Raw genomic sequence first — 17,461 nt, 5'->3', positions numbered from 1 at the left:
AGGCAGAATGGAATAACTTCATGAAAAAAACTTCCATCTACATTTGAGAAAGTAGTAAGGATTTTTATTGTCAAAACAAGTAAGAGATACAAGCATAACAGAAGACACAAATAAATTAATTCTGATCATTTGAGACTCCAGGGTGTCTCTGGGGGAAGGTCAGCTCGGCTCCTTGTGTAGACACAATACTGTCCAAAGCAAAAGACAGCAGGAATGGGAGACAGCGTCCAAGACAGTGGTCGTACATGTACACAGTGAGGAGAAATGAAAAGTGGCTTCCCCAGTTCCTTTGCTCAGTGAGGTACATGTTTACAAAGGTGTGAGGCTCATCTGAGGGGAAAATGATTGCATACAGAAATTTTTTAATTCTTCCGCCTCCCAGGGAAAAAATTTTCAAGCCCTAGCCTGAACAAGAAAATCAAACTGGAGTGACACTAGTTTCATATGAACCTCAAGACTATACTCGAACTGCGGTCGCCACCTCTTTTTTAAGAAGTTTAACATCCATTTATCTATAGCAAGCCAGTAGACTGCATTTTCTCCTTAAGGAAGTTTTCAACCAAATGGAAGTTAAATCAATCTCACTTTAAAGTGCAACAAAGGATATGTTAAGACTAGTGTTTGTTCTGTAACACACAAAAGAGAAGCACCCCTCCCACAGCACAGGCCCCAGAGGTTCCAGAGGAAGGGCTGTCTGCGGGACACAGTGACCTGTGAGGGCCCCCAGAACGCGAGGAGAATCCGGTGCCAGAAAAAATGGGGTCCCTGCCGGGGCTCGCTCCTAGCTACACCCACATCTCAAGCAGGTCTTGGGCTCCCTAACTGACCAGACGGGAGCACCTAGCGCCAGCACAGCTGTGAGGGCCAAAGTCATCTGCACTAGACCACGGACATCTCTACGCCGTGATCTGTCCATGCGCACCTGGACAGTGGTGAAGGAATCATGAAGCCTTGGTTTGGGAACAACGCAGACAGTCACCTAGTAAGCAATGGTCCAAGTTCTGGGGAGGTCCCCATACAGCACTGCTCAAGTTTAGTCTAATGTTAAAGCAATACAAAATGGCTTTTCCACACAAGGACAAGCTTTGCACTAATGTTTCAAAAAAACCAATTATGTCTCCAGCTCTAGCCTCAGTTTGATTTTCACAAAGACAGAACTTTTCCTATGTCAGAGCCAAGGTAAAGGGAGCTGGGCTCGATACCCTCGATGCAGAGTCCCCAGGACAGAAAGCTCTAGAAACCAGTGGGTGTGAGCACATTCAGGTCCCGGGGTTTGAGACTGTGGGCCCGCGGCAGCTGTTTCGTCCCTTCCATCACTGGGATGTCCATCTTGGGTGGCTTGAGCGTTGCTGGCTCCTCCGCCCTTCGGGTGGCTTGTGCACGCATCACTTCCATTGGAGAAGGCTTCTGGGCTCCTTTGTAGGCTTGGATGGCAAAGCCTCCTGCAGAAGTAAACCACAGAGCAAATGATTTCAAGACCTGTCGGCAGCTACCAGCATACATGGTAAAATGCCCACCACGCTGCTTTCTTCAGTGAAGAGGGTGCCTTACCTGACTCAGACTTCTGCAGGGATCTTGGCCCAAAGAGGCTCCATTTATCGGCCGAGCTTCTGTCTTTATCCCCACTTCCAGAATCCATGGTGCTAAGGCTGGGGCCAGGTAAGGCTGTGGAAGAACCAGAAGTGAACCAGCCCCTGGAAGAGAAAGGATAACACACTGGGTAACACATCCTTTTGCTACAGCTCTAGAAGTGTTCCCTGCTGAGGCCAGGGACTGTCAGCTCCCCCTCCTGACTTGGAAGCCACGGGCTGACCTCCCGGTGTGGAGGTGACACTAGCCCTTCTGTAGCCCCCGGCTGCTGGGTGTCTGGGGAGGCGCTCACCTGGTCTTCTGCTTAGGGGAGGCCTGGGGGCTGCTGCTCGGGGTGGACTGCGTGGAGGCTGGCTGCCTCTCCTCTTTCACTGTCTCTCCACTCTGGAGCTTTAGTTTCTGCTCATATGGGTTAAGAGAGACTTTGTGAAAATCAGAGCAAATACAAAACAGCTACGTTAGAGTGTAAACAACCTGGTCCACACTAACTTCAGGAAAAGGAAACATTACCGGGTGCAATCATCTGGATTACAGGACATATTTTCTCAGGCTTTGCCATGCTAAATAAAAGTCCATCTTTTAAAAACATGTTTTCATCAAAATACATCTCAAACATCTCTGTACTAACTTCACACCAGAGCTTCTGACTTCCCCACATTTACAGCCAGTAAGAGGAGCCAGAAGCCCCGCGGCGGGCCCTCCTCAGCTCCCCTCCCTGCCTCACCTGCGGCCAGCCTCAGCACGCCAACTCTCCAGCTCAACGCTCCCTCTGTGCAACCTCTCCCTCCCATAACCAGGCACCCCAGTGCTCTGGGTGTAGTCAACAGACACCTAACACACAGACCAGCAGTTTCACGGGGGAGACAAGCCTACTGGTCTCACTGCTCCTGAGGCAAGGCTTCCACGCGGTCTCCGTGTCCCGTGGCTAGTATGCCAACGCTCAGCCCAGGGTACGCCTCAAGTGCGCATGTGTGAACCGTCTCCATCCTCAGCATATGAAGCATTGTGAGCTGGTATCTCAGCCATCCTCATGTTCTACTCCTATGGCTAAGATGCAGATGTGCCAGATTCAGTTCCACGATTACATGGGGGGAACTGTGCAACTGAATTCAGACTGACACTTACCCTGGAAAGTTCTCAGTGTCAAAGGCTGACTGCTCCTCTCCAGAAGCATCTGTCTTGTCTGAGAGCTTCAGCTGGACACCAAGCCAACCCTGACTCCCCCACAGCATAGTTTTAAGTGTAGTATACAAAAATCAGCCAGGACGCTCATTACAAAATGCAACCATTGTCTACAGTGTCTTGTATCTCTGCCACGGGCCACTAACTACATTATTCCTCCTATATATTGTATATCGTGCCTCTGAGTAAGCCCCTTCAGGAGCCAGATTCTCAGAAGATTTTGGAATATGAGAAAGAATCCACAGGGAATAGGGTATCCAGAGATTTGAGTTCAGATACTGTGGATGCTTAAATACATAACCCTACAGCCCTGTTTCTTCATTTACAAAATATGGATAATAGTGTCTGTCAGAGGATTAATAAGATGAAGTGAGTATGAGTGCTTGATAAATCTTAAAAGCGGCATTAATTATAAAGTGATAGTCCCTGAAGGAAAATCATTTAAAACTATTTTATTTATACAATTATTTGGTCATTATTAACCTTACTGAAGGGGCTTCCCAGGTGGCTCAGTGATAAAGAATCTGCCTGCCAATGCAGGAGATGTGGGTTCAATCCCTGGCTCGGGAAGATGCTCTGGAGAAGAAAATGGCAACCCACTCCAGTATTCTTGCCTGGGAAATCCCATGGACAGCAGCCTGGTGGGCTATAGTCCAGGGGGTTGCAAAGAGTCGGACATGACTTAGTGACTAAACAACAAAAGCCTTACTGAATATTCTTCATTCGTTCCAATTTTAAAAATGACAGAGCAAAAAATCCCAATTCTACAGTTATTTTAATTTTTTAAAAATTAAATTAGAACCAGACACTCCTTCCCAGCCAGCATTACCTCTGTTGAGGTTGCCCAACTCTCCTTTCTCACCCTTGGCCACTCACTAGTCCACAGAGTGACCCACGTTGGCTTTGTTGTTCATCACGTGCTCACACAGATCAGCCCAGAATCTCACCTGACCCTCCAACCCAGGAGTAAGTGAAAGAGCAAGCTTCATAGGCAGATAGCACAAATGATGAGGTTGAGAGCCCTGGACCTTTCAGCTAAAGTGCAACCACTTTCGAGGGGGGCTAAACCAGCTCTAAACTCCTCATTCAAGCCTCCTCCCACCACTCTCCTAGACCCCCAACTAGCTGGGCTGGTCACTCCTGAAGCACAGCCACGCTCAAGCTATAGATGACGGGAGTTTGGCGTGCTCTCAGTCCCTAAAGCAAGCTTACGTGGAGCGCTTCTGCCACCCGAAGGTACTTGGTCTCCTCAGTGGCGAGGCCCTTGTGGGGGGTGTAGCCAGCATCTCGCAGCCCCGCCTGTTGCTCAAAACGCTGAATGCTCTCCTGGGTCTGTTCTGGGGACAGAGGAGATGATAGTCATGGCCATCCCCCCTCTCCCATCACAACGTGGGGAGATCAGCAGATATCCACTGTCCTCCCCGGGAGCAAGAGCGCACACTGACCGTCTGAGAGGGGATTCCCCCAGACAAGCATCGTAGCAGCAATTCTGAATCTACCACAAAGCCTCGCCGAGCAGAAGGAAGCCTTCCCTGACACAAGCTGAAGAGCAGGTTACTCCTCAAGAAACAGCCGGACAAGCTCCCGGGAAACACTCCTCACCGTCCTCTCATTTGTACCCCAGGCCATTCTGTGTATTAATATTGAGAAATGCAACACGGAGAAGGCAGCTGACATTCAGAAACAGTGCAAGCTCTCCAATATAATGCTTTCTCAGAGAGACTCACCACTCTCTCTAAGACCTTTGCCCAAAGAGAAACCAGGCCACATTTAGGCCAGGTGGCACCAAGGCAGCAGTTAGATCCAAACCAGAGAGAATGTGCTTTGAACTAGCCAAGGTCTACTGATGCAGTGTTTCCCATGTCTGTGTGTGCAACTGCCCACCACAGTGCCTGGCACAGCATGCAGGCGCAACTCACTGTTAGGGCAGTCTGACCTGATTATCTCATCAATGTCAGTGATACCTTGGACGACAGTGGAATTTTTGCTTCATATGTACACTCTACATAATACACCCCTCATGGATGAGAATGTGGCAGCTGTGAACCAAAAGTCCAGATGCCACAGGTCCTTTATGACTTAGTTCTTCCCCTTCGAAGGGACTAGTTTATTTCCATCAGAAATAGAAGCAAGGGAAAACATAGACACACACTAAATGTATAAAAATGTTTTCCAGTCTTGCCAGGTAGTCACCTGAAAATTTTAAAAGCAGGAAAGGACTTCTTAATTAATACAATACACTAATTTAAATGCAGCTTTTTAAAAAAATATTTTTTAAAGATTATAGCAACATCAAAAGTTCATGGCAGTATTAACTGAAAAAATAAAATGGTTTATTATATCTGCAATTATATAAAAATATGCTTACAGGTGGACATAACTAAGCCAAATAAGTATCTGAGTGATAATAATATATACTGGGGTTCTATGTTTTATGCTGTTGGTAACCTGTATTTTCAACAGAGAAGTTCTGCTGCACAGAAAGAACAATGATTTAACAAGTGTTAACAAAGCTTAACAAGTGTTAAGCTTCTTAACACTGCCAGGACACATTCTCAAGGTTGCAAAATACAAGTAGTAGCTGCTGATTCAAACGGTGCATTTCTGTGTGAATAAGAAAAACGTCCAGGTAAGGGTTTGGACTTTTGGTTCCTGGGTGAGCTCTTCAGGAATTGCCCAAGACTGACGCCCTCCTGGAGCATATAAACAAGGGCTTCTGACTTCCAACGTGCCCTGCCCTGGCAGAGGCTGCTGCTGACATGCAGAACTCTCTATCTAGTAACTGTTAACTTCCCACAGCAACTAGGACCCTCCAGAACCACTCAGTTTAGATAACTTGTTAGGATTTTTTTTTCTTTTTAATTCAGGCTATCTTGTTTCTAGTCTTATCAGGACCATAAATCACGTATTCTTAAGACTAAAGACTGGTGCCTCAAGGTCCAGGAAAAAGAACAACTCTGAGCCATTTAATTTAAAAAAGTATGTGCAGGGCAGGTGGGTGATGCCTCAGTGGGTCTCCTTCTCTAGCAGAGACTGAGACAGCCGCAGCAGCAGCCCCTGGCCACTGAGCACTGTGCTATCTAATCCTCCCATCTACTGCGGGCCAGATCCCCTACCTCATGGAGGGGAAACAGCCACCAAAGTTAAAACAACTTGCCCAAGGCTACGCTGATGGATAGGGGAAAACACGGCTGTGGCACCAGAGCAGCGGGAGTGCCCCCCGAATGAACCGCGATGCTGAGCACTGGGTAAATCTCCCGCCTAAATGGAGCTTCAGCACTGGTGCCGGCTCAGCAGCCAGGCTGACCGTGGCGGGGCTCAGGGAGGACAGGCTGAGGCAGGAGGGTGTGCAGAGCCCCTGGCAGCTGGCTGCGGCAAGACTCAGCTCTCCCCGCCCCCACTTCACGCTATTCCAAGGGCGCGGAGTGCTTACTTGTGATCAGAGAGCTCATGATGACATGGGTAGCTTTAGCCTTCACCACAGGGGCCTTCTCTGCACTGTCAGTGGCCGACGGCGGGGCCGGAGCCCGTGAGGAGACGCTGGCCTCTCCCTCCTCCACCTGCTCAAGAGGGTGAGGAGGCATGTGAGCCGGACAAGGGGGTCACAGGCCTCAGCCCCCTCCTCCGGGAGCAGATACATGAGGAAATACATGAAGGGGGCTGGTCATCCCCACCCAATTACATATATATGATCCATAGCGACAACACATAGGACATGATACAAATAGCCTGTATTTACATATTTATAGAAGTGGGAGAGCCAGAATCTGAAGCTCTGGGCATTATTGTCATCCCAGACTATGTCCAATACACTATATTACCATGGCCCTAAGGATGTAGAAGAAACACCTATTACTAAGCATTGACTGTGTACCAAGCACCATGCCTGCTTTTGCTTAATCACTGCATTTACTAAGTAGTTCTGAAATTCTGCCAAGTACCAAAATCCACTGGAAGTCTTGTTAAACAGACTGCTGGGCCCCACCCAGAGGTGATTTAGTAGGTCTGGGTCATGGCTCAAGAATTTTATTTCCAACAAATCCGCAAGTGATGCTGATGCTGAGACCCTGAGATCACACTTTATGGACCACGGCTCTAAAGGTCCGATAATGGTCTTTTAAAACAAACCAGGAAGTCTATGTAGCTCCTCATCTTTAGCATGAGAGCGCTGGAGCATGCTGCCTTCCTTAATCTAAACACGACACGGTGCTCAGGGCTGACTGGAAGCAGAGAAGTGGGTTTCCTCTTTGTTCTCTGCTTCTCCAAAGGACTTGAGAAGAAAGATGGTCAGAAAGGAGAGGAGTAGAAGGAAGTATTGAAATGTATCCCTGTTACAAAACAGGATTTAAACTTCTCAGCTACGACCTAACTCACTCGAGTAAAACCTAAACCTCTGCTTCCTCACTTGGAAGACAGCTGAGGGTTGGGAGGCGGATGCCTAGGGCGTAGAGAGTTAGGACCAGTGAAGCATGCCTGCAGAGTCCGGCTGAGCTCCCTGCGGAGAGCAGCTGTTCCAAACTGTCAGCTGTCCCAGCTGGGGCGCATTCTTTGCCCCGTGAAGCAAGCAGGAGCCTTCACAGATGAAGAGGGTGGGGGGCCGCCTTCCAAGCCCTGAGCTCTATCAAGAGCCTCCCTTATTTTCTGCTCCATTCTCATGAGTCTGCTGCTTTGGCGTCACAGGCAGGCTGCCAGGGCCCTTTTCTCCTGGTACTGCCAGCACTTCTTACACAGATGTTTCCACCTCAACAACTGACTGGGTCAGATTTTGGTAGATGACTGATACAGGGAATGCCCCCGGAGCCGCAGGGGACTCTCTCATGGCAACAGCAAGAGGCGCCCCATTCTGAGCACCTCACGGGGTGGGCGGGGGTGGGAGCAGGCACACTCTTTAGAAAGGAAGGCTCAGATATGGCTCTGCCGAGAGCAGTAGGCTGGGAGCCGCAGTCACAGCATCGGCTCCACACGGAAGACGGGACGAGCCTTCCAGCTATCTTTTCTTTAATCCCCACAGCAGCTCCATGACAAAAGTATTTCCATCTCTCACATGAGACACTGTGGCTCGGGTGAGGCCAGGCTCATGGCAGGTGCACAGACTGTTGGGGGCTCACCCCCAGGACTGCTTCAACAGGGGGCTTTCCTTGCCGTCAGGACCTCAGCTGTCACACAATTCCAAAGTGCAGCGCGACTGTAGGTGCGGGTGAAAAGGAGTCACCTGAACTGGGCAGGCCTGGCTAATTCAGGCAACGGGACCACCTTTCCAGCATCTTGGTCACTGGGAAGTCAGAGGCGAGAGATAGTCAGGAAGCAGAGGTTCCAGTAACACGCCTGCAACCAGCATGTAAGACCCATGATCCCAGCTGCACAAAGGGCTGTGAGGGCAGATCAGCGCGGAGGAGGGCCTGACAGAGAGGCAGCTCCCAGGGGACGGGCACCTGAGACAGGAACAGCATGAGGAGAAGCACAGCACATGTTCAAGAGCGAGCTAATTTTTAACCACTCAGTGAGCATCTTTTTGCCACGTCCTCCACTAGATCCTGCAGATGGAGTACAAATCAGACATGGCCCCTGCCCCCAGGATGCTAATGGAGGGTGACAGTAACACAGCAGGGATGGTGACAGGGGTCCAAAGTACACTGGAGACCTGAAAAGGAGGGGTGATGGTTTTACTGGGAGGACAGAGGAAAATCACAGAAGAGACTGAGACTGAGCTAGGACTTAAAGGATGCCATTTGTCAGGCAGATGGAATAGGAGGACAGGATGGGGACTGGGAATGTTCCAGGCAATCAGAGAAGTGACGAGCAAAGACTTAGAGGCATCAAACACCCTATTAAGTACAAGAAATCTTAGGTAAGTGGCAAGGTTGGATCACAGCGTGTGGGGGCCATGGTGTTCAGAGGACCGGGATCATGCAAAGCCAGACTAAGACTAAGGAGCTTGGACTTAATACTGTGGAAATGGCTGGGGCGGGTAATGGGAGAAGACCTGGCCGGTCTAGTTTTGAATGATAAAGGAAAAGAGGCCCACCAACCCCACAGAGAACATTAACATGTACAGAGATGAGTGGCTGCCCCATTAGCTGGGTGCCAGGAGCCACCGACAGCTTCAGGAGCACAGGAAGGGGAACGAAGGGGTTGGGCCTGCCAGCAGCACTCAGCAGCGTCAGATACCTTGGCGAGGTGCTGATACTTGCGCTCTGGAATCACTGGCTTCCAGGGGATGCTGCCCATGTCCGATGGAGGAGGAGTCATGGGCGTAGGGTCCTCGAGGGCATCATCATAGCTGAATGCCCGGCGGTACATCCCGATGGGCAGGGACATCTTGCCTAGAGGCCCACTAGGCTCAAGAGCTAAGAACAGAGACACCGGTCAGGATGGGTTCAGCAGCTGAACATACTGGTAGCTTTAAATTAATTCGTCTGTAGGCAGGAAGGCTCTGAAACACTTCTTCTGGGACAAAGCAATAGCAGCTGGTTCTGGAAGAGCTAACCCAGGCAAGGTAAGGAAACAGGACAAAGCCCTTCCTCTTGGCCTGCCGCTTTGGATTCCCCACTTCACCCACACAGCAGCCCTAATCAGTCTTTATGGATTAGAAAATCAAACAATTCAATTTACCTGAGCCAGGTCACATAACTTTAAAGTGCAGTAAGGAATCAAAACCCAAACCCACCTAATTTCAAACCTTGTATTCTTTAGGCCACAGAAGCCGCCCCCATGGCAATCCCAAGCCTCTCAACTCAGGCAAAACTGAGGATATGAAGTCTTAGGAATCCCCTGGCAGTCCAGTGGTTAGGACTCGGCGCTTTCACTGCTGAGGCCCTGGGTTCAATCCAGGGTCAGGGAACTAAGATTCCACAAGCCTCATGGCCCACCCCCCACCACCACCAAAGAATATGAAGTCTTGTTCCCATTTTATATTATAGGTAAGTAAAGGAAGGCTCAGAGGTGGCAAATCCTGTCTTTCCTACCTCACCTCAGAAAACAAGAGCAATATGACATGCTGGACATACTGGATGTCCAGCAGCATCCAAAACAGTTTCAAATGTTCTCTATGACTCAAAAGAGCAGAGGCAATTTCCATCCAGCAACTGACAACCAGTCTCACAAAGCACTGCCAGCTGATCCTGCTATTCCTGTCCACTGGAACACCCGCCGTGACGCAGGCTCCCCACCTCAAGGGCGCGCTCAGCACTGCCAGACCAGGGAGCAAAGTTCACTTTGTTCGCAGATCCTTTCAAAGCAGGACTAATGCCAGATCCTGCCTTCAGGTTGACATTTTCCCTTTGCTAAAATTACACAATCACTCTCTCCAAGACATCAACTTGTGTGGCACTTATGTCCAAAACCAGCAAAGACATTCTATGTAAACAGAGGGGGCAAGCAGTTACCCTTATTATTATGATTTATAACAATTACCAACAAATCCATAGAAAGAGGATTAGTAGTTGCCTGGAGCCGCGTGGAGAGAGGAGCCACAGTGGGGATAAGGAATGACTAAGTAAAGGGACAAGGCTTCCTTTTGGGGTGAGGACGATATTCTGGAATTAGACAGTGGTGATGGTTGCACAACTTTGTCACTACACTAAAAATCGCTACTGATCTGTTCACTTTAAAATGGCTGAATTATATGGTATGTGGATTATCTCAATCAAAACAAACACATAAGCAAATAACAATTACCAAGTACCTTCCTTGTCAAGCACTTACATCCCTCATCTTTTCTAATCCTCATTAAGCAGATATTCTTCCCCTTTTCCAGCTTGGGAAACTGAGGCACGGATCTTCAACAACACCCCACTAGCATGTGTGAGGTGAAATAAATCAGCCAGCACTCATACCCTCCATGCAACCCATGCTCCCCACCCTACAAGCAGTGACCTGGTGCATGCAACTCTGTGGCCCAGATGCCTACAGGGAGTTTACGGTCATCACAACCACAATGAAAGACAAACTAAAGCACAAGCTGATGGAAGTCTGAGACTCAAGACAGATCTGTATCGAAAAACAGAGGGGAGGTTCCTATCCCTCCACTTAATTTGGGAGCAATTTCACAAACATGGTAAAGACATCGCAATATCCTTCCTAAAAATAATAAAGTCAACTAGTATTTATGAGGAAATATATTCCCTAGTGGCTCAGCTGGAAAAGAATCCGCCTGCAATGCGGGACACCTGGGTTGGATCCCTGGGTTGGGAAGATCCCCTGGAGAAGGGAATGGCTACCCACTCCAGTATTCTGGCCTGGAGAATTCCATGGACTGTCGCAAAGAGTCGGACACGACTGAGCGACTTTCACACATATTCCCATAAATAGAAAACAAAAATTTTCTGGGCAGTAAGTGACTATTCATTATTAACTTCTGACTCACAATTTTCATTTATTTTATGTTTGATCTTCACAGTAACCCTGAAAGAGAGGCACTATCATCTATACTGAGAATCAAAAATTGACTCAGGGACTTCCTGGGTGGTCCAGTGGTTAAGAACCCACCTTCCAGTGCAGGGGACACGGGTTTGATCCCTAGCCAGGAACTAAGATCCCACACGTTATGGGGCAACTAAGCCTGTGTGCCTGAACTAAAGAGCCCATGCTGCATCTACTGAGCCAACGTGCTCTGGAGCCTGTGCATGCAACAAGGCGGGCCTGCAGGTGCCCAAACTAGAGAGAGAAACCCGCACACCACAACAGAGACCCAGTGCAGCCAGAATGATAATAAACAAATTAAAAAATTTGTTTTTTAAAAATTGAGTGATTCAGATTTTAAAAATCACTAACCTTTCCCACTAAAACAGTCAAAGGAAGGATCAATGACTTCACTAACCCAGAAATCACCACCCTGTAAAGAACCCAGGACTCACTAAACGTTGCAGTGAGTATTCACATAACTAAGTTCAAGTTGCCTTGAAATCAGCCTGGTGTCTTTTTTGCTTTGACTTTCATTCCTCCCAACCTCCTACCTCCTCCTCACAAAAAAAAGGGGTGAGTTTAGTCATTTTGGTACAAGAACTACTCTGAATTTTGATTTGATACACAGGAAAGTGACAAATTTGTCATACCCTTAAGTGCAGTAAGGGTGCTCTTTCAAGTTAGACTTTGGGTTCACACCCTGGGTGGGTTAATAAGATAATAAGGTAAGATTTAATGTGATAATAAGATAATATTAATCATTTAATAGGATTATAATAATAAGATAATAGATTAGCATCATTTAAATATTAAGTCTAAATGGCAGAGAGTAACTATTAACATATGTTTCAGAAAAAGTGGTTTCTGTCTAGTTTAAAACCTTAAAGGGTAAAACATAACTTTACCAAAAAGAACTAAGTTTACCAGGCACTTCTGGTTGTCTCGAAGCCATTGAGAGACTGGGATCCAGGTGCTTTTCCTACACAGATTTTGAGCTGAGTCCCCGACACCTAATAAAAATAACAAAGGGTATTTTCTTACAGTGAAGACCACAGACTAGCTCCAATGCTGTTCTTTCAACAAGCAAACAGAGTTTCACGGCTTTAACACGTAAACAAGCCAATGAGTGACAAACATGCAAAGGGAGAAAAAAAAAAGGATAAAGTCAAAGGACTCAGCGTACCTGTCACTGAGCTTAACACCCATGATACGACAAAGAAACTATGCACAGTGAAAAGATCCCTTACCAGAGAGAGACGATGTGACGATTATGCCGACAGACAGGTATTAATGAGGAACATTGTCCAGCTGCTGCAAATTAGCAAAACTGCTCAGGAAGAGTCCATCCATTCCAGAGGTTCTGAGAACAACAAACAACCAGTGTTGGCACAGCCCTGCAGAGTCTGCCAAACATCTCCCTGTATTTCATGTTTTTGCCATAACAACCTAGAAAGAGATACTATACTCATTTCATTTTTCAGGAAGTTAGGGCTCAGGGTCAAAATAACCTGACCCACAGCAAGGGGCTAGTCAATAAATTCAAGTCAATAAATTCATTCCTTGTTGCTAGTACTGACTGATACTCAGACAACGCTTATCTTGTGTTTTAACCCTTGCAGCAATCCTGCAAAGCAGGTATTGTTTACTCCCACTTTAGAAGGAAGAAACTAAAAAGGAGAAGTGACTTGTCCAAGGTCACAGATAAGTGGCCCATCTGTAAGGCAGATTTCAGCCCCATTTTACCGAGGAGTTCAAACAAAGCTCTGAGAAAGCCGTTATTTGCTGTCCAACTTGCTACACTGCCCACCCCTCCCACCCCCATCCTGATGAAGCTCAGAGGGCAAACTCGTAGTAAAGAGCATCACAGAAGCCAAAGTTCCGTCAACCTCGGAGTCCAGGGAGCATTCGGACAAGGACACCTCCCCTTTCACTTCCCGGTGCCCGGCCCTTCCCCCTCCCCCGCAGAGCTCTGACTTCTTCTTTACAAGACACAAGACAATGCCACTAGGTAAAAGGCCTGGGCTGACTCAACTGCCTCTTCCACCCAGCGAGGCTAAGAAAGACTACGGAGATTAGGGGCAGGGGCTGGCTCAAGATGAAGGTTCCCCGGGGCAAAGCAAGTAGGAGGCTGGGGAGCTGGAGGCGAGGTGGGGTGGTCCAGGACTAGGCCGGCCTGGTAGAGGCGAGGCCTGGTGCCGGCGCGTCATCGCCCCACGGCGGGAGGACCCCCAGAAGGCGGAGCGAAAGCTGCACAGTGCGGTCGGGCCAAGCTCTGAGCCTGAGTAAGCCAGCCTGAGTGAGGGCACCACGAGGGCCCGGGCCTGGGCCTGGCTGGGGATGCTGGGGCCAGGCCCCTTCTAAACAGCGGAGGGCCGAGCCCCCGGCAGGGCCAGGCCCGGCTCATCCAGTTACCTTTCGTCCGCCGCCGCGGAGCTGCCTGCGGCCAAAGCTCCGGGACTAAAGAGGCTCCAAAGACCCACGTCTCTCGAACGGTTGTTGCGCAGTCCGAATCCAAGCCATGGTGTGCGCGGCGCTGTGCCTGTGGCGACACAGAAGGTCCCAGACACCAACCTGGGAGGGAAAACAGGATACCAGCGTCCGGCAGCCTCCCTGATAAACTCTCCCGAGGCTGCGTCACTTGACGCGAGATCTGGCAGGATGAGGGCGGGGCTCGGAGCATGCTGGGAGTTGTAGTCCACAATCCGGCAAGCCCCAGGACGTTACGGGCACTGAGAGTCTTGGGGTCAGAGCTCCGTGTGTCGAACCCGCCAGCTCCCAGAAGAAAAGCGCCCCTTGACCAGCATTCTATGCCTGGGCCTGTGACAGGCTGAGGGCAGATTGAGATAGCACGGTAAAGTGACACTCTCAAGCCTTTTTCATTTAGGGAAGTTGAGGTTCGGAGAGATGAGAAGGCACTTTGACTAAGAAGAGGTGAAGTGAGCAGGGACCCTCTTCCAGGGTTCATATTAGTAGCAGGGTTCATACTTGTAAGCAGGACCAAAACGGGAAGCAAACAGCACCTGCCTCCTCTAGGTGGTGGTGGTGTTCAGTCGCTAAGTTGTGTCCAACTCTTTGGGACAGCATAGGCTACAGCCAGTGAAGATCCCGTCTTTTGCTATCTCCCGTAGTTTGCTCAAATTCATGTCCATTGAGTTGGTGATGTTATCTAATCATCTCATCCTCTGCAACCCCCTTCTCCTTTTGCCTTCAATCACTCCCAGCATCAGGGTCTATTCCAATGAGTTAGGTCTTCCCATCAGGTAGCCAAAGTATTGGAGCTTCAGCATCAGTCCTTCCAATGAATATTCAGGGTGTCGATTTCCTTTAGGATTGACTGGTTTGATCTTGCAATCCAAGAGACTCTCAAGAGTTCCAGCACTACAGTTCGAAAGGACCAGTTCTTCCTTGCTCAGCCTTCTTTGTGGTCCAACACATCCATACATGATGAAAAACCATCACTTTGACTCTATGGACATTTGTCAGCAAAGTGATGTCACTGCTTTTTAAAAACACCCTATGGTTTCCATACAGTATCAATAAAGAAGGTTCAGTATCCTGAGTGTTCACTAGCCTTTTCTTCTATGAAACGCCTATTTACTGTTTGGTTTATTTTTCTCTTACGGTGTTTATGTTTTTCTTACTGATGTATATATACTTTAGATACTGATCTTTTAGATCATAAGTAACTTCTACTGTGTGATATGACTCTCATTATTTTTAGGGTATCTTTTAAAGGTCATTAACTCCTTATTTTAATGTAGTCAAATATATCGACCTTTTTCTTTATGGTCTTCTTAATTTATGCCTCTGATGTGCTAGCAATAATTGAATTTATGATACTTCAGTGCCCTTCTGATACTTGAATTCATTCCTATGGCTATATTATTTCTCCTAATTGATAAGGACAGAGTAAAGGGACAAAATAGGTGATTAAACTGTTAACCTCACTAGAGGACTGTAATGAAGAAAGAAGTATGGAAGAACGCTGTAAGTTAATGATCACTGAAGAAAGCAGGTTGGCTTACCCACAAAACCAAGCAGGCTTGCTTAGCAACAACAGCATGAGACATGCCCCCAAACAATAAAACAATGGTGGCACGAGACCCACATCCTGCCCAGGGAGCTCAGGAAGTTAATGATCCCTGGGACGTGCTCTCTGGATACATAACAAACAATAATTTATGGAAAGATGACATTTCCACATGAAAGGCCCTCACTGCACTGAGACCTAAAATAATTTTTCCATAGTGCCATGACAGTCCTGGTTTGACCGTGTAGGGACAAGGAAACTCCCCTGCCCAACCTGGAGGAGGAGCCGATGATGGAAACGTGACATCTACTCAAAAATGAGGAAGAAGGTGGTCTTTTCCTCCTCCTCACTTTTCCTTTGATTACAGTAGCCCACTAAGTTCTCAGGGCCTGGCACCTCTTGCCTGCCCATAACCCTTCCAAGCATCCTATTCTAATGAATCACTTCGTATCTATCACTTTGCCTCTCACTGAATTCTTCCTGCACTGAGACACAAAGAATCAGGGTTCCTGGGAGCCCCTGAAACGCCACCTAGAGGTTGCATAATGATATGTGAGTGCTAAGTCACTTCAGTCATGTCCAACTCTCTGCAACTTTGTAGACTGTAGCCCATCAGGCTCCTCTGTCCATGGGATTCTCCAGGCAAAATACTGGAGTGGGTTGCCATGCCCTCCTCCTGGGATCTTCCTGACTCAGGGATCGAAACTATGTCTCTTATGACTCCTGCACTGACAGGCAGGGTCTTTACCACTAGTGCCACCAGGGAAGCCCTTCATAATACACCTTTCTTCATTTTAATCATCGTTCATACTACATCTATTACTCCAGTGCAAGGACTTCTGAAGCATGTTTTTAAAAAATTGACGCCTTATTGGGGATTACAGTCTATTTCTTGAAATTGCTAACTTCCAGATATGTAGGGGGAGAAGGCAATGGCATCCCACTCCAGTACTCTTGCCTGGAAAATCCCATGGACGGAGGAGCCTGGTAGGCTACAGTCCATGGGGTCGCTAAGAGTCGGATATGACTGAGCGACTTCACTTTCACTTTTCCTTTTCATGCACTGGAGAACGAAATGGCAACCCACTCCAGTATTCTTGCCTGGAGAATCCCAGGGACGGTGGAGCCTGGTGGGCTGCCGTCTATGGGGTCGCACAGAGTCGGACACAACTGAAGCGACTTAGCAGCAGCAGCAGCAGACATATAGGGTGATATTTTACTTTAGAAAATACACTTACAGTATATGTGCTACTGAAGCGAGCATGGAAAATACGTTTTTAAATCATAAACAAAGAGGCAACCTTTAATTACTTTGTCAAGGAGAACTCATGCATTTTATAATCCTGTAGATCAAATATAATAAATCTTGATCGATCTTGCAGTTTAAGGAAAAATACTCATTCATCTTTGAGATTCACACTTTCTTTTTCTGCTGCCTTGTTTCAGGATTAAAGTTGGCTACCTGTGGTCTGGGATTTTGAAATGCCAAGCATTTTAACTGCCCCTATCTATGGCTATGAAACAAATAAAATGAATTAGTATGAAGAACCTGATAGTTTTATCTGTTTTGCATTGCATCAAGATGAAATTTCTGTAACTTTTACCATAACGGCATGCCAGTTCAGCTCTTTTACCTAGAGAAATAAACAGTTAAATCTAATTAAGTTTCAAAAGATGATATAAAATTTTTCAAATGAGGTCATTCTTTCTGAATAAACAAATACACAGTGTAAAACTACATGTAATAAAAAACAAAACACAATCAAAGGGGAACAGAAGAATTTCCTTTAAACCTGCAAAACACCCCTTGGCTTTTCTAATCTTCTGAAAGTCTGACTTTGCATTTTATAGTAAATAAGGATAAGGGAATTAAAGCCCTTCCCCCCTAGGCAGTGTCTCAAAACACAGTGAGAACACATTACACACAGCCCTCCCTTCCCACGCTCTAGCACAGGGGCCCCTACATCTGAGATGTAATGCCTGATGATCTGCAGTGTAGCTGATGTAATAATAACAGAAATAAAGTGCACAGTAAAGGTAATGAGCTTGAATCACCCTATAACCATCCTCTCCCCTGCCCCAGGAAAAATTGTCCCCAGTGCCAGAAAGGTTGGGGACCACTGCTCTAGGGCATGTGTCCAAACTCACTGCCCTGGGCGTCAGAATACAGCCACCTGAAGGATCCTCTCTTAGTCAAAGCCAGACAGCAAGAAGAAAAATCTTGCTCGAATGACTTTCTAGCATGTTAGTGGAAAA

The 17,461-nt window shown here is 47.5% G+C and overlaps 1 protein-coding gene and 1 long non-coding RNA gene across 17 annotated transcripts; one reads left to right on the top strand and one right to left on the bottom strand.

The window, feature by feature from the left end:
* Nucleotides 1-42: 42 nt before the first annotated feature.
* On the bottom strand, nucleotides 43-13,811 carry KIAA1191 (KIAA1191 ortholog). 16 transcript variants are annotated; one of them, XR_014060495.1, is made up of 10 exons: nucleotides 13,588-13,811; nucleotides 12,423-12,535; nucleotides 12,100-12,185; nucleotides 8,941-9,119; nucleotides 6,206-6,335; nucleotides 3,985-4,109; nucleotides 1,883-1,989; nucleotides 1,552-1,694; nucleotides 596-1,442; nucleotides 43-275 (listed from the first exon to the last, which is right to left on the bottom strand). XR_014060495.1 is itself a non-coding variant. In XM_081513749.1 (9 exons), the coding sequence occupies exons 4-9, from the start codon at nucleotides 9,088-9,090 to the stop codon at nucleotides 1,234-1,236; spliced, it is 861 nt and encodes a 286-aa protein (XP_081369875.1). In that variant the 5' UTR covers nucleotides 9,091-9,119; nucleotides 12,081-12,185; nucleotides 12,423-12,621; nucleotides 13,588-13,811; the 3' UTR covers nucleotides 43-1,233. The 16 variants fall into 16 exon arrangements, 14 of the variants coding, with proteins under 14 accessions (XP_081369875.1, XP_081369865.1, XP_081369868.1 ...); XR_014060496.1 differs by having other exon boundaries at nucleotides 6,206-6,332; XM_081513749.1 differs by having other exon boundaries at nucleotides 43-1,442; nucleotides 6,206-6,332; nucleotides 12,081-12,185; nucleotides 12,423-12,621.
* LOC145514843 (uncharacterized) lies at nucleotides 13,718-14,726 on the top strand. Its single transcript, XR_014060498.1, has 2 exons — nucleotides 13,718-14,026; nucleotides 14,504-14,726. It is a non-coding gene; the product is annotated as an uncharacterized LOC145514843 (long non-coding RNA).
* Nucleotides 14,727-17,461: the final 2,735 nt, after the last annotated feature.

This window comes from Giraffa tippelskirchi, chromosome 7 (genome assembly GCF_054371585.1).
Source record: "Giraffa tippelskirchi isolate mGirTip1 chromosome 7, T2T-mGirTip1v1.2.pri, whole genome shotgun sequence".
NCBI lineage: Eukaryota > Metazoa > Chordata > Mammalia > Artiodactyla > Giraffidae > Giraffa > Giraffa tippelskirchi.
Note: the sequence above shows the minus strand (reverse complement) of the source record. Positions and strands in the feature narration are given on the sequence as shown.